The sequence below is a fragment of the Eleutherodactylus coqui genome, chromosome 2 (genome assembly GCF_035609145.1).
Source record: "Eleutherodactylus coqui strain aEleCoq1 chromosome 2, aEleCoq1.hap1, whole genome shotgun sequence".
Lineage (NCBI taxonomy): Eukaryota > Metazoa > Chordata > Amphibia > Anura > Eleutherodactylidae > Eleutherodactylus > Eleutherodactylus coqui.
The window spans coordinates 240645469-240661385 of NC_089838.1; the positions used below are offsets into that span (position 1 = coordinate 240645469).

The 15917-nt window shown below is 50.2% G+C and overlaps 1 protein-coding gene across 2 annotated transcripts in view; it reads right to left on the reverse strand.

Moving 5' to 3' along the window:
- Positions 1-8247, reverse strand: part of CRTC3 (CREB regulated transcription coactivator 3) — a 122972-nt gene extending 114725 nt beyond the window's left edge. For both annotated transcript variants that reach the window (XM_066592691.1, XM_066592690.1), the window contains exon 1: positions 7811-8247. In XM_066592691.1, coding sequence (XP_066448788.1) covers positions 7811-7942 — 132 coding nt within the window. In that variant the 5' untranslated portion in view covers positions 7943-8247. The remainder of the gene's footprint in view (positions 1-7810) is intronic.
- Between the last annotated feature and the right edge of the window lie 7670 nt (positions 8248-15917).

Genomic DNA, 15917 nt, shown 5'->3' on the forward strand with positions numbered 1-15917 from the left:
TCCTTGCTTAAACTGAATGATGCAGCGGCAGACTAACAATGATTTTATCATCCATATGAAAGTTCCGATCACCGATTTATCACTTTTCGGTCTTTCACTGCATGCGGTACACACGGTACAGTGATCGTACAAACCATTCGATCCAACAAGTGATTTACAAGATAATAGTCTCATGTAAAAGGGGCTTCAAGTCCAAAATGCACAGTAGTAAATTAAGACGTTTATAACCAATTGCCTACATATCAGAGAAACACATGTGCTGCCGCCTGTAGGGCCACTCCAACACATGCACTTTTTACCACGATTACCACAGTGTTTTGAACACTGTGGTAAATCACAGTACAACGCTCCCATTGATTTCAATGGGGCCTTGCAAACCTGCACTCGAGCCACGATTTTCTAGTGCTGTCAGCTCTACTTTGGCGCGTTTTCATGCCTTTTAACGGACCTCATCATCCATCACAATGAGGCGCTTTAAAAAGCACTGTCGAACGCAGTGACCTGCGTTTCAAGACGGCTGTAAAAATCGTGGCGCTTTGCCGGCGCCATGTCTGAGAGTGGCCTAATACTTTCACCCCTATTGACTGCAGAAATAAGGATCGTGCAAACTACAGCTTGTCTCACAAGAGCAACCAAGAGAGGCCAAAACAAGAAGGCCCAACGCACTCAGACACAACATTCTAGTAAGTAGTGAAAACACTGCCAATACATTTGTATTTACAATAGGAGAGGAAACATTGACTTGACAGACTACTGGCACAGTGAGCAAAAACAAGAGTGCAGCAGAGACAGCCGAGCACCTGAACCTGACGACGTATGGTGGGCCCATTGAAATGAATGCAGCGGCACCACACATGTGCAACGGCTGCAGCCCCAACTTCAGCATGAGTCGGGGCTACGTTCTCAGATTCAATAGGGGTCACAGCGGTCAGAAGAGAGGTCCTTTGAATAGAGGATAGTTTTTAATCATGGCACAAACCCTTTAACCCTTTCCTGCTGCAGCCCTTTGTTTTTTCTTCTCATTTTCAATTTTTCCTCTCCAGTTTCAAAAATCCGTAACTTTCACTTTTCTGGTGATATAGCTACATGAGCGCATGTTTTTACTGGACAAAATGTATTTAAAGTAGAGACTCTGTCATCTACTTTTAGCCCTATCAGCTAGGCTAATGGGCTGAAAGCAGGTGACCCGCTTAGTCTGGGGATGAAAGCTTATGCTTACCCCCTCAGGTCCCCCCCCCCCCATGTGAGCACTGAAAGCCGCTAATGTAGTGCGTTGACCAGCGCTGCTAAATATCAAAGCACACCGGTGACCACAGCTCTACTCCAACAGGGGAGCCGGGACTCCCATTCTCATGGCTGGTATGGATAGACAATACAGGTTATTCATCGGCCACCCACATCGCAGTGCGGGAAGAGATTGCAGCATGTCCTATGTTTAGGCATTCACTCTAAACACATCGCTCATTGTTTTCAATGGGGCCGGCAAAAACGTTGGCACGATGTGCGAGGTGCACACGAAAGTGAGATGCAATGTAAGGTTTCTCATTGAAAACAATGGGAAATACTTGCCAATCCTCTGCCGCAGCTTTCAGTTGCGCCGGAGGATCGCTACTTCCCTGAAGTGATGCAAGGGGATTTTAGACACCGACGCCTTACATCCATGTGCTTGTGTGTCCCCAAGCGCGATATCAGGCCAAGTTTCACGGCCTGATATCATGCTCGCCCGTTTGAAATTAGCAGTGCTGGACAAAACTTGGTTGCCGTGGCAATAACAAAAGAAAACTATCAAAAATAAAACAGCCACAGGATGACTGAATTTTGCTCCTTGCCATTCATGCACTTGGCATCTGGGCACTTACATCCACTTACCAATGCATGCAACTTGGTTAGGTCACTGATAGCATCAAATCACTACTGGCAGAAGGGAAAACAGAGCAGTCCTGCAGGGCAGAGAGCATAGCCCTGTCAGATTAGGGACGGACAAGAACCAGAACCAGGATCACACAACGGGCAGATGCAGAGCCGCCATGCAACACCACATTCAGGATGTCACAGGTGCTTCTGTACATAGAAGGGCATTGTCTAGATGAAACACACCAGACTCTTATATGTTCAGGCAGGGAAGATTGTTGCAGATATTCAGTGTGAATTAAACAGTTAAACTCTGTAACAAAGTGGTTACAAATTCAAAATGTATCAAGTTTTCCAAAATACAGAGAATGAAAAAGAAACAAGTAGACATCCAGGAAAATGTACACAACAGGCAGAGCGAGCAAGGGGGTCCAATTACAACAATCACATATGTAACCGTAAAGAGGAAAATGACCAGTAACAAATGTAACTATGTATAACATGGGAACACTAATCTGGTGGTCCAGTTACCGGACAACATCCCTTCAATAGGGCTGACTGTACAAAAATAAGAACCTTCAGCATTACTTACCCATCCGCTGCCACTAGGATCCAGCCCTGCTGTTGTCCCGGCATTTGTTGTGGCAGCTGGCATCGCTGGAAGTCAAACGATGGCTGCAGCCAATCAGCGCTCACATCCTGAGCGCCATGATGCCAGCAGTTCAGAAATGTGATGCTGCAGCCTCTGATTGACAGAAGAGGCTACCTGATGTCAGCTGTCACATCAAACACCAAGACTACAGCGCTGGATCCCGGTGATAGCAGCGGGGTAAGTAACGTTCAGTTGGTTATTTTACTACAGTTAGGGCTCCTTCACACCGGCGATCGCGATATTGCCGCGAGAAAATTGCAGCAAAAGTGCAACTTTTTTAACGCAATTTTTAAGTGTTAGTCCTGCTTTTTCTCACAAAAACATCACTGCCACTTGCAATTTTCTCATGCGTTTTTTTTTCCCACACAATTTTTTAACGTGAAAGTCAGTAGGACTTTTCTTATTGTAAAAAACACATTGCATGAATATCAGAAGTTCCTGTTTTGCGATGCAACAAAAAGGAGGCTTCCTTGCCAAATATAAGAGATTTAAAAAAAACAAAAAAAAACGCAGAAAGATAGGACGCAATTTTTTTTCTTCTCACATCACATGAGTGAAAAAAAAACCATTGCAAAAGTAAGGCAAACCATTGAAAAGAGCATGGGTTTCATGGTTCTGCGTTTTCGCTCACTCTCACGTCGTGCGATTTTATAGCCAGTGTGAAGGCAGCCTTAGCCCAATTAAAAGGTTGTCTGCCAAATGGACAACCCACTTAAATAGACAACCCTTTTAAATTATAAGGAAATAAAGCCCCAGTGGGGGAAAAAAGAAAAGGGAAAGGAGTGCGGCAAGAAAGAAGAAGCAGCCAAGGGGAGAAGAGAAAATAGAAGTAAGAATACATGGAGGAGCCGGAGCCTAGCCCCGAGGGAGATAAAGCCATGGCGTTGACAACGGTGGTTAACAGCTCTTATGGCTGTACACATCATAGAAAACATGGACCACCACAAGAAAGAGGAAGAGAACATTAGGAAGTCAGCGGTAATGTCTCATCCCAAGAGAGTATGATAGGGTGTGGGAGATTATAGACATCCCAAAAAGTACCAAGTGCTCCAGTAACAAGTTGAAGAGTCTGATGTGTGGGCACTGAAATCCTCCATATTCTGTAGCAACTAAGTCTCCACAAACCAATTCTTCAGGGTTGGAGGGTTCAAGGATTTTCACCTACGTGGAATCACAGTCTTAACGGCTTCTAATAGGCAATGTGTAAGGGAACTGCTTCCTAAGAGGCCAACACCTGTTACCTCATGTAAAATATTGAGTACCGCCTTCGAGAAACACCGCAGTGCAGGACAACCCCACCAAATATGTGAAATAGTGCCACAAGGATTACCATCAGTTATCGGGTAGGCATGGATACCATCTAAGAAGAGAAGCAGGGAACCGATTCCACCAAGACAAAATTTTAAAGCTCGTCTCTTGGGCTCTAATGGCGATTACCACCTCATGACAGGGAAGTGGGGACATTGAGCCTACGGCACCTCCATACACCCTCTTGCCCAACTTTCTGGGGGCACTCAGAAATCAACAATTTCTAGATCACCGACATAGCATGTGGAATAGAGGAGGCAGTAAGACATATTTGCTCAAAAGCCATCAGTGATGGCGAAGGTTGCAACGACATCTGCGTGATGTAAAAAGGTTTACGCTGATTGTAGTCAAAAGTAAGATGAGCGGATAAAGTGCGATCGGGCAGAGGCGCTTCAAAGGGGGACAGGGAAGAGCCACACACAACATAAGAGAATCGTAAAGGGCCATTAAGGAGGGACTCCACAATGGCAAAGTGTCCGTCCAGACCCGGAGGAAAATCGGGGTTGTCAGTGATGGGGGTAAGTGGGCACTTGGGGTCTGTAAGGGAATGGCTAGACCCTGAGGAACTGCATGGTGAACGCTGAACATGGACTCAAGTGCCACTCTCCCATACTGACTGAGCAAGACAAACCCAGAGTTTGGAACAAGTGGGCTTTTATAGGATTTTCACAGCATGCCATTTCTGTTGCCGGCTTCTATTGGGTTGCTATAGATTTTACCCACATCCAGAGTAAGATTCACATGACTGCAGACTGCGCCAAAGGATCACTGCATAGAGGCAGAATGGGAGTGGGTGCGTATATATATATGGGCCTTCGGTGCAGGACAGAGGTTGGACAAAGTCTATAAGGCCTGTTACACGGATGGGCATAAACACTCACCCGAAAGTTCAACTGCCTGATAGTTGGCCCATCTGAATGTGCTGCCGATCACCCGAAGAATGAGCAGACGCTCGTGTTGCGGCATGAAAGAAAAAAAAAATCATTGTTGCCAGCCGCACATTCCTCGGTGTAAATGGTGGGGGCACTGCCAACAATGAAGGCGAAAAACCACTGTTCATACAATAGAGTCAGAAATGGTCTGTGTAAAGAATGGCCAGGCAAATGAATGCCCTTCTGGCCGATCGGCGCTCCTCCCCCGAAGCAAATCACTCTGTATAAATGGACCCAGGGTAGGGGCTCTTCCATAGCGCCATATTGCAGCTCTGTACAGGCCTCATATAGGTCACACAGGTCGGACTTTTCATGACTGTTGCAAAATTGCCTATGACTTTGCTGCACATAGGGAAACACTGAACTGGCATTACGGTAGGGCAGTAATTTTACCGTGACTTAGGCCTCATGCACACGGCATGCACGGATTGTGTGTAGGAAATCCCGCATGGAATCCGGCTGTGACCCTGCCTACTTGTGTGTGCAGGCCGCTGCGTCTGCACGGACCTCTCTTCTTCCGGCTTCTCTGTACTGCGGATAGTCTACATGGCTCGCCGTCGGACATGAGAAGTACAGATTATTTTTTTAAACTTCTGCTTTTTCCGCGGAAACTGCGGCCCGGCTACAATGTCAACTGTGGACGGGCCGCGAATCAGACAGCTTCCATTGACTTTAATGGAAACCATCTGTGCGGGAACCACAGGAAAATGGAGCATGCTATGATTTTTCATCCGCAAACGGAAACCGCAATTGGTTTTTGCTCATATGCGCAAAGAATCACTTTTCCATAGCATGCAGTGGAGGGTTATTGCTGCAGAATCTAGAGGCAGTCACCTGCTCCACGTTCCGCAGCAAAAATCCGCCCCCCTGCACTTGAGGCCTTAAGGACCAAATGTCACCATGTAGCCCAAGCCTAAGGACTCTCTCACGTATTCATGCCGTCTGATATACGGCGTCCCTCATGGCAGGGGGAGGAGGCTGGAAGAGCCAGGAGCAGTGCTCTGAGCTCCCGCCCCCTCTCTGCCCCCATGCACTATTTGCAATGAGGGGAGATGGGACAGAGGTAGGGGCTAAATGCCAAAACTTATTGTAAATAGTGCAGAGGAGTGGAGAGGATGCAGAGAGGGGGCGGGAGCTCAGAGCACTGCTCCCGGCTCTTCCAGCCTCCTCCCCCTGCAGAGAGGGACACCGTATATCAGCCGGCGTGAATATCCGGCCGATATACAGTTGTCTGAATAAGCCCTAAAATAGTACATGCTGCCTTTTTTTTTTTTTTATTTACGTGGCTGACTAAGGCGTGATAAATCAGCACATGTGAGTAAAGCCATTGAAATGAATGTTCACTCTGTATTACAAAGGTAAAAATATGCGCAGAATACGGTGCGTTTTTATGCCCGTGTGTATGAACCTTAAGGCCTCATGTCCACGGGCAAAAGAAGAATTAAAATCCGCAGCCGATTTTAACTCTTCTCCTGCACGCGGATCCGCACCCCATAGGGATGCATTGACCACCCGCAGGTAGATAAATACCCGCGGATGGTCAATAAAAGTGAATTTTTAAAAAATGGAGCATGTAAAAAAATGCGACATGCTCCATTTTCGTGCGGGAGACCTAAAATAAGAATAACTTACCCGCCGGCGTGCCGAGTACATCCGCCGGCCGAAGAAAGAGGATCCGGCCGTGAGGAAGACGTGCCCGGCCCGCTGCGGGTAAGTAATTCTTATTTTAGATCTCCCGCGGATCTGGACGGCTTCCATAGGCTTCAACAGAAGCCTGCGGGAGCCGTCCCCGCGAGAGACCTGCACGAAAATGGAGCATGTCGCGTTTCTTTACATGCTCCATTTTTTTTGCGGCGCATGCATATCGTAATCCACACCAACGCAACGGGGCAGATATTGATGGAATTTTCTGTAGCAAATATTAAAAAAGGGTCATCATCATCTGTGGCTTTCTGCCGCAGTATTTGGCGCTGATCTGCGCATGGATTTTGCCCTGTCCATGGGCAAAACTGATATGTGGGAAACCATGTTTCAGCATCAAGAAGTGACCCGTCCGCATCGGAATTCTGCATGTGGATTTTGCCCACTCACAGGGCAAAAAAATCTGCATGCAGATTCACGCCAACATCCATGGCAGCATGCGGTGTTCGTCCTGTTAAAGGGGCAAACCCACGTGTGGCAGCCGGACGCAGATTTCCTGACATATCAATTCTTTTTTGCAATCATAGGCTGCGGCGGGCAGTTCTCCTGGCACCACCGCTCAGAAACTGGAAGCCACGATGCCAGGAGAATGGCACGCTAGCGTTGCAACCTCTGCAGCAGTCAGGCGGTAGCTGTTCCACGACAAGGACCAGGACTGCCGCGGGGTCTGCAGACGGTATGTACTGCAGCATTTATTAACAGGTTTTGATCTTTTTTTCCTTTTTAAAGTAGTATAGCATCTGGACATCCCCTTTAAGAACCATTAAAGAGATCACCCACTTACAGAAATACTTGTGCCAGCTGTTCCCGGGCATCCAATATAGTCTGCAATGAAACAACATGGACCAGACCACTTAAACTAGCAGTCCCTGGTCAGGACATCAGTAGCATATGCCACTAGGCCTTACAATGACCAAACATATCAATCTGGTGCCAACCAATATTTTCACTACTGAGAAGTTGGCATTCAAAGGGGCACAACCATATCTGCCCCAACAGTCTGTCCCCAGTGATGGAGCAGCAGATGTGATTTACCAGCCAGCACTGAAGTCCACAGAAGCCAACAGCTGACAATCAGTCGGGGGACATAGAACAACCCTGATGATCGGCTCCGATCGCGAGTGAGTGGTGCCCTCTGCCCGACCACCGATCTCCAGCTCTGCTTGCAGTTGGAGCAGCTGGCCGGTCGGTCGGGCACTACCGTTGTGCAGCCGCTGACAGATGACAACACTGGGATTCTCGACAGGCTCCCATTATCTGCGATGACACCGGAGATACAACCGTGAGCGATCGTCGTCACAGGTCGTATCGCTGGGTCTGTGGCCGATCTAATTCCCCGCACTACAGACAGAGGCTGCGCGCTCACCCGGGACACCGTCAGGTCGGTCATCAGCTCGTCGAAGGCCCGGGTCTCCTCCGCTTGCTTCTGGTTGTGCAGGGCGATCTTCTCGCTGAACTTCCTCGGGTTGGAGCCGCTGGAGGCCTGGGACGCAGCCATGTCGCAGGCCTCGGCTCGGACTACCAGAAGTGGGGAAAAAGTCCGAGATGTCTCGTCCAGTCCCTGCGGGACCGCGGCCGTCAGCCTGTCATGGGCTCCGGACTGCTGCCCCCTTCCGGAGGATCAGTAGAGGCCCGGCCTGACGCCAGAAGGACGACAGGAGGCCATCAGGAGGGGCGGCGACACACAGCGGCCTCCTCCTCCCGCGCCGCGGCGGTTTCCGCTGCTTCTAGCCCGAAGTCACCGACAGGTCCTGCAAACTCCCCGGGACCAGACCGCCGAACTTCAGGCCGCTGACAAGTGCTGCCCTGCCCCGTGTATGTGCCCGCCCACATAATAGTACCCGCCTCCGTGCCCCGCCTACATAACACTACTGTGCCCGCCCACATAATAGTACCCGCCTACCTAACAGTACCCTGCCCCGCGTACGTGCCCGCCCACATTACGGTACCCTCCCCCATGCCCCGCCCACACAACGGTAGAATACCCCGTGTACGTGCCCGCCCACACAATAGTACACGCCCACATAATAGTACACTGCCCCGTGTACGTACCCGCCTACATAATAGTACACGCCTTTGTACCCGCCCACATAACAGTACCTTGCCCCGTGTACGTGCCCCGCCCACATAACAGTACCCGCGCACTGTGCCGCCTCTCTCAGTTACGTTGCCGCCCCCCGTTATGTCTCCGCCTATAACTCTCAGAGAGTCCGCCGGCTCTCCATAAGTTGTCAGTGGATCTCAGGAGCGGCCCCTGAGCTGCGGAGGAGCGCGGTGTGTAGTATAGGCATGGCAGCAGCAGTGACAGAGCCGAGTGTGTGAGGAGTGGCTGCCTGTTGTTGGTGGTGTTACTGTACTGTGCCAAAAGTCATGGGATAGGAACTAGTATCATGAAGGACCCCTCCAGCACAGCAAAGTGCAGCAACTCGACCTGGCATGCATTCCACAAGTGGCCAGAAGGCGTCTGGAAGGATGCGGTGCCATCTGGATAACCTGTTTGGTATTTATAGGTGTAGGATCTCAGGTGTGAACTGACCGTTCCTCAACATCTCCCTAATGCTTGATTGGGCTTCTGTCAGGTGACCGCGGGCGGCGCCAGTCATAGTGGCTGTCCAGTATGTCCCTCCAGCCAGTGCGGGACAACCCAGACCTGATGGCCCCCTGTAGTGCCCTGCTGGCATACCCCATGGTTGTGGGGGTACATGCAGGGCTGCAAATGGTCACCAAGCAGTGAAACCCAGTGGGCACCGGCCAATGGTGTATCTGGGTGGAGCGGTGGACCCAACCCATGAGAACAACCCCACACCAGTATGGGTCCACCAGCTTGCACAGGCCCTTGTTAACTGGGGTCCATGGCTGTGTGGAGTGCGCACCAGACATGACCCCCACGATCTGCCCTAACAATTGGTGCCATGACTCATTGGACCTCCCCACATATCAGTCCTCTAGGGTCCAGCTAACAACCTCACAAGGTCAGGTGCTGTCCGGTGGTAACAGGCGCTCTGGTGGGTGTTCTCGCATATTCCATGGAGGCTACAGAGCGCCGCACCGACCTGCGGGGGACGTATGCGGAGCCACCGGCACAGACATGCAGGGGACAGATGCGGGGCCACTGGCACCAATGTGCATGGGATTTCTGTAGGCACTTTTCACCTGAGAACACCACTTTATCATCAATTTACATCCTGCTATCCCATGACTTTTGGCACGTCCGTGTATAATATGCATTGTGTTATTATAATATACACTGTGTGTACAGGAGCAAAACCATTTTATCATCCGTAATGGGGCTTACTGGGGACCTGTCAGGTACTTCATGCTTTTCCATGAGGGCAGCAATAAAGTAGTGATGGGCTGTATCCAGCGGTCTGTCACATATCTGCCAATATTATATCATGTCGGAGCCCTGAAAACCCTTTTAACCTCTTAAGGACACAGGCTTTTTTTCCCATTTTCGTTCCCTCCCCACCCTATTCCTTCCTTTTTTTTTTTTTTTTAAAGTCATAACTCTTATTTATCTATTGCTGCTGCTGTTGTGTGAGGGCTTGTTTTTTGCAGGACAAGTGGTATGCTGCCCAGTGAGAGGTCAGATTAGGGCTTCTTTAACCCCTTAATGACATAGCCCCTGTTTCTTTTTCCATTTTAGTTTCCCCCCCCTTCAATAAAATCGTAACTCCTTTATTTATCCATCAATGTCTCTGTATGGGGGCTTCTTTTTTGCGGGACGAGTTGTATTTTTCAATGGTGCCATTTACTGTACCATATAATGTACTGAAAAACGTAAAAAAAAATTCTAAATAGAGTAAAATGAAAAAAAAAAACGACATTCCGCCATCTTTCAGTGCGTCTTGTTTCTATGGCCCACATACTGCAAAAAAAATGACCTGATATCTTTATTCTACGGGTCGGTACGATTACTACGATACCAAACTTGTATAGTCTTTTGTTTTTTTTCAAGACATTTAATCTTTTTCAATTATTTTCTGCCGCCATCTTCTGCACGCAATAACTTTTATTTTTCCGTCAACGAGAGCTCCTTTTTTGCGGGATGTCCTGTAGTTTACGTTAGTACCGATTTGGAATATGTACGACTTTTTGATCGCTTTTTATTGCGTTTTTTTTCTGGGAGACAGGGTAACTGAAAGTGCATTTCTGGCATTCTTTATTTTGTTTTTTCGGACACCGTTTACCGTGCGGGGAAACTAATGCGCTACTTTGATAGATCAGACTTTTACGGACGCAGTGATACTAAATAAGTATTTTTATTTTGTGATTTTAGATTTTTTAATTATAGATATGGCAAAAGGGGGGTGATTTAAACTTTTACTACTTTTTTTTTTCTTCTTTTTTTACAATTCATAAAACTTTATTGATCTTTCATTTACTTTTCTTTTAAGCCCCCCCAACCCCCACCAGCAAGTGATAGTGGAGTCAAGATTCACTAGTGGGGAGGGGGGGTGTATGCCTCCTGTATCTGATTGGCTGCCCAGCTGCCAAAGCTCTAGGTCCTGGGAGGCCACTGTACATGTGCTTAAAAGCCATACAGCGGCCCCCACTGCAGCCCCTGCTGTAAGGGGCTTACCGAGGCAGACGGCGGAACCCCCCTCACAGTTTTACCAGAGCGCAGGCTACAAAAAAATGTGCCGTTAAGGGTCTTTTCTCCCGGCGTCATCCTGACGGCAGACATGGAGGTTGCACCTTGACCTCGTAGGGACAGGAAGCAAGATACTTCAAAAGGCTCCTCCCGTCTCCCATTCACCAGTGCTTCCTGTCCCTACAGGGACATGCAAGAGGAGCTCCCTCCAGGGAGCTGCAGGATGACAGCTGGGGGAACGGTCCATAGGGCTGTTTCCCCCCTCACCTTTTTCCAAAGCAGGCTGACTGTAGGGATTGACGGTCCATAGGGCTGCTTCCCTTCTCATCTCCCTTCGGGGTGTCAGCGCGGTCCGGGAGCACGGCAGGCCACAGGTCTGACCGCCCGGGGTTCACCACTGCAGCGGTCGGAGCGGCGGACCAGAGGTCCTTGAGTCCCCTCCTTCCTCTTCCACAGCTCGGAGTTGTTTTTCAGCCAGGGAGAGCGGCGGGCCACAGGCTCAGATGCCTCTCTCCTTCAAGCGCGCAGCGTCGGGCGGCGGAGCCAATGACGCGGCGTGACGCGGTGACGTCAGACGCCGTCAGCTGACCCGGAACAGCGGGAGATTTGAAAATGGAGACCCCCCCGGCAAGCTTCCACTGACAGCACACCTTCAGAGAAGGATTTATCTGTCTAATCTGGTTCTGTCTGCGTTTCTGCATCATGACTACAAAGGAACCAGAGATGGAAGCCCTGCAAACTGTAAGTGTTACTTGTTGCAGGGATGTTATGCTCAGGGATTTAGCATTGTGTGGGGGGGTTTCCCTTATGTGCATGCGTGTATATTCTGCAGGACAGGGAATCCACCCGGTCTAAACAGGACCTAAAGAAAAAACACAGGAAAGGCGCTCTGTGTCTTTAAAAAAAAAAAAATGGACGAGGCGTATAAAAAAGCCGCTATGCCCCGATTGTACCTCCAAGATCCTTACGGATGAACAGGCCGCATTCAGGGAAGATATTAGATCCCTGGTTAGAGAGGAGGTCCGGGCATCAATTTCCAGTCTCCCCCCAGCTCAGCGGGAAGGAAGGGCCGCTAAAAGGGCGAGACACATACCACTAACGAGCTCAGAGTTTGAGCAACCCCTGGGCGACTTGTCAAATGGCGAACTCTTTGACCGTCCCCCTGACGCCAGGGATGAGAATAAAAAGTACTATTTCTCATCTGGGGACCTGGATGACCTGATCAAAGCAGTCAGGGATACAAGGAAGGTCGAGGATGTGGTCGAGCCAAGGTCCGTACAGGACGACAGGTCCGGCAGGCTCAGACCAAGGAACCGCACAGTGTTTCCGGTTAATGATACCCTGAAGAAAGTAATCACGGATGAGTGGGCTGCGCGAACAAACACCTCTATTTGTCCCACGAATATAAAGAGGGACTCCGCTTTGCGGAAAAAGACGTGAGCATCTACGCGCGGTCCGGGAGCACGGCGGGCCACAGGTCTGACCGCCCGGGGTTCACCACAGCAGCGGTCGGAGCGGCGGACCACAGGTCCTTGGGTCCCCTCCTTCCTCTGCCACAGCTTGGCGCAGTTGTTTTCAGCTGGGGAGAGCGGCGGGCCACAGGCTCAGATGCCTCTCTCCTCCAGGCATCGGGCACAGGTGGCCATAATGGCCAAAAAGACAGCCCTGCCATTCGAGGACTCCTCTCATCTTAAAGACCCGATGGACAGGGTTGATGCCTTGATGAAACGGGCCTGGCAAACAACGGCCTATACGCTGAAGTCCAATATCGCAGCGACTTCTGTGGCGAGGTCGATGTTCCTCTGGTTGGGGGAACTCGATGACCAGATTAAACAGAAGGCTCCTAGAGATGCGTTACTGGAATGCATGCCTCTACTTAGATCAGCAACAGGCGGTCTGGCTGAAAACATGGAAAGCAGATACGGCTTCCAAAGGAAGGCTGTGTAACATCCCGGTTTCATGGCCAGCACATCTTTGGCGCGGACTTGGAGGAGATCCTAAAAAGAGCTACCGACAGGACCCACAGTTTCCCGGACCAAGCAAGAACGGGATTTCCCCACAAACCTCAGCCATCCTTCAAGCCATACCGAGGCAAAGGAAAGACGGGGCGCTGGTCCTACCCCAAAGGAGGCAGGGGTAAGACAAAAGCAACCCCTTCCCCTGTAGGCGAGTACCAGGTGGGGGGCAGACTATTGAGCTTTCCCAGCCCCCACGCAATCCCCCGCCCTGCAGGATATCTTTAGAAATGAAATTTCTAAGCTGCTACAGATGGGGGCGGTAGTCCGGGTCCCCGCAGTAGAACAGGGCTTGGGGTTCTACTCACCCCTATTTCTGATCAAAAAACCGAATGACCGTTTCGGATGATCCTTAATCTGAAGGGCCTGAACAGGTTGATTACCTACAAAAGGTTTACGATGGAAACCGTCAGGTCTGCAGTAACTCTGATCAAAAGAGGGGACTTTATGAGTACCGTCGATCTAAAGGATGCGTACTACCACGTCCCAGTCCTGTTGGAACATCACAAGTACCTGCGGTTTGCCATCAGGATGGGCAGCCGTGTACACCATTTTCAATTCCAGTGCCTACCCTTCGGAATTTCAACGGCACCCAGGATATTCTCTAAAATAGTGGCAGAGATGGTGGCGCATCTCCATGTGGCAGGCATAAACATTGTTCCATACCTGGACGATTTCCTGGTAATTGCATCCTCGCCGAAGATCCTTAAAGAGGATACCAGCCGAATCATCTCCCTATTTCAGAGACTGGGGTGGATAGTTAACTTCCCTAAATCTAGTCTTCTCCCCGAGACGCGAAAGACCTCCTGGGGGTACAGATAGACTCAGTGTCTCAGACCTTGTCTTTGCCTCCACCCAGGCAGGAAAACCTTAGGCTGGCAGCACAGAAATGCGGCCAGAAGAAACAAATAACGATTAGGGACGCAATGGGGCTCCTGAGCCTCATGACCTCCTGTATCGGCATTATTCCTTGGGCCCAGGCTCACTCAAGGATGCTACAGAGAGCCACCCTGGGCAACTGGGACGGGGCAACAACCTCTCTGGACAGCAGAATGCCCGTGTCATCAGCGGTCACAAGGTCCCTCCGCTGGTGGCGGTCAACTGGCAACCTAGAGGCGGAGTCCCCATGGGTGACAGAGCCCTTCATCTCCGTAGTCACCAACGCAAGCCAGCCTGGCTGGGGAGCGCAAGTGGGGCAGCGTTTGCTCCAGGGCAAATGGGGTCCGACATTGCGTGCCCAGACCTCAAATTTCAGAGAGCTTAGCGCCATCTGGGAGCATGTTAAGATCTTCTCGGATAACGTGACCGCCGTTTCACTTATTCTCCACCAGGGAGGCACCAGAAACTTTCACCTGCTGAAATTAACAGCCCGGATCTTCCGATGGGCCGAGTCCACGGTACAGTCCCTGACAGTGGTCCATCTCAAAGGATCCCAGAACCTGACAGCCAACTTTCTAAGTCGAAGAGTCCTAGACCCCGGGGAATGGTCTCTGAATCAAGAGGAATTTCGTCTCATTACAGAAACCTGGGGCAGTCCACAGGTGGACCTGTTTGCGAGCAGCAAAAATTCAGAATGTCCCGCCTATTTTTCCCTAGATCCGAGGGACAAGTCCGAGGGGTTAGACGCTGTTTCCCATAGTTGGGATTTCAGTCTGGCGTACGCCTTCCCCCCCCCCCCCCCCTCCCCCCCATACCCCTGATCCCGAGAGCTCTTCAGAAGGTCCAGCAGAGCAACATCACGCTGATCCTGATCGCCCCACACTGGGAAAAAAGGGCATGGTTTCCGGTGCTCCTAAAGCTCGCCATCTCGGAGCCAATCCGCCTTCCATCCAGAAAGGACCTTCTAGCGCAGGGCCCAGTTCTTTGCCCCAACCTAGAGAGACTGAACCTCGCAGTGTGGATATCAAGGAACAGACACTACTAAGACAAGGTCTGTCCTCCAGAGTTATCGCGACTCTACGCCAGTCCCGAAAACCTGTAACCTCAGCTACTTATAATAAGATCGGGGAAAAAATTCTCCTCCTGGAGGGGGCTGGAAGTCTCCAATCTTGACACTTTGGTGGCAGAGATTTTGGACTTCCTCCAGATAAAAACCTGAGACCAGGAACCCTGGAAGTACAGGTATCAGCGCTCTCAGCCATTCTAGACCAACCTTTGGCGGATCATAGACTGATCCGCAGGTTCATGAAAGCGGCAGAAAGAATGAGGTCAGTTAGCCGTAGTACAGTCCCCCCCATGGGACCTGAACCTAGTTCTCCAAAGCCTCTGCAAAGACCCCTTCAACCTATCGCTCATATTCCAATTAGGTTCCTCACGTTTAAAACTGTGTTCCTGGTAGCTATCACAACAGCAAGGCGCGTAAGCGAGCTCCAGGCCCTATCTTGTAAGACATCTTACCTATTAAGCCAGGACGATAGGGTCATACAAAAAACAGACCCCCTTTTTTCTTCCAAAGGTAGCCTCAAAATTCCACAGACAGCAAGAAATTATTCTCCCATCCTTCTGTCAAAATCCCCAAAACGATAGGGAAAGAGACTACCATAGCCTGGATGCAAGGAAGGCCATTCTATGCTACCCAGAGCAGACATTATCCTTTTAGGAAGGCTGACTGTCTTTTGTTCAATTTCAGGGGCCAGGCAGAGGAAGAGCGGCTTCTAGGAGATCCATTAGCCACTGGACAAAATCCACCATCCAGCAGGCCTACTCGTCCTGCAACAGCACTATCCCGGAAGGACTCAAGGCCCATTCTACCAGGGCAGTATCCTGCTCCTGGGCAGAGCGTGCTATGGCGACGCTGGACCAAATCTGTAAGGCAGCCACATGGTCCAACCTGCACACATTCGCAAAACATTACAGGCCAAATG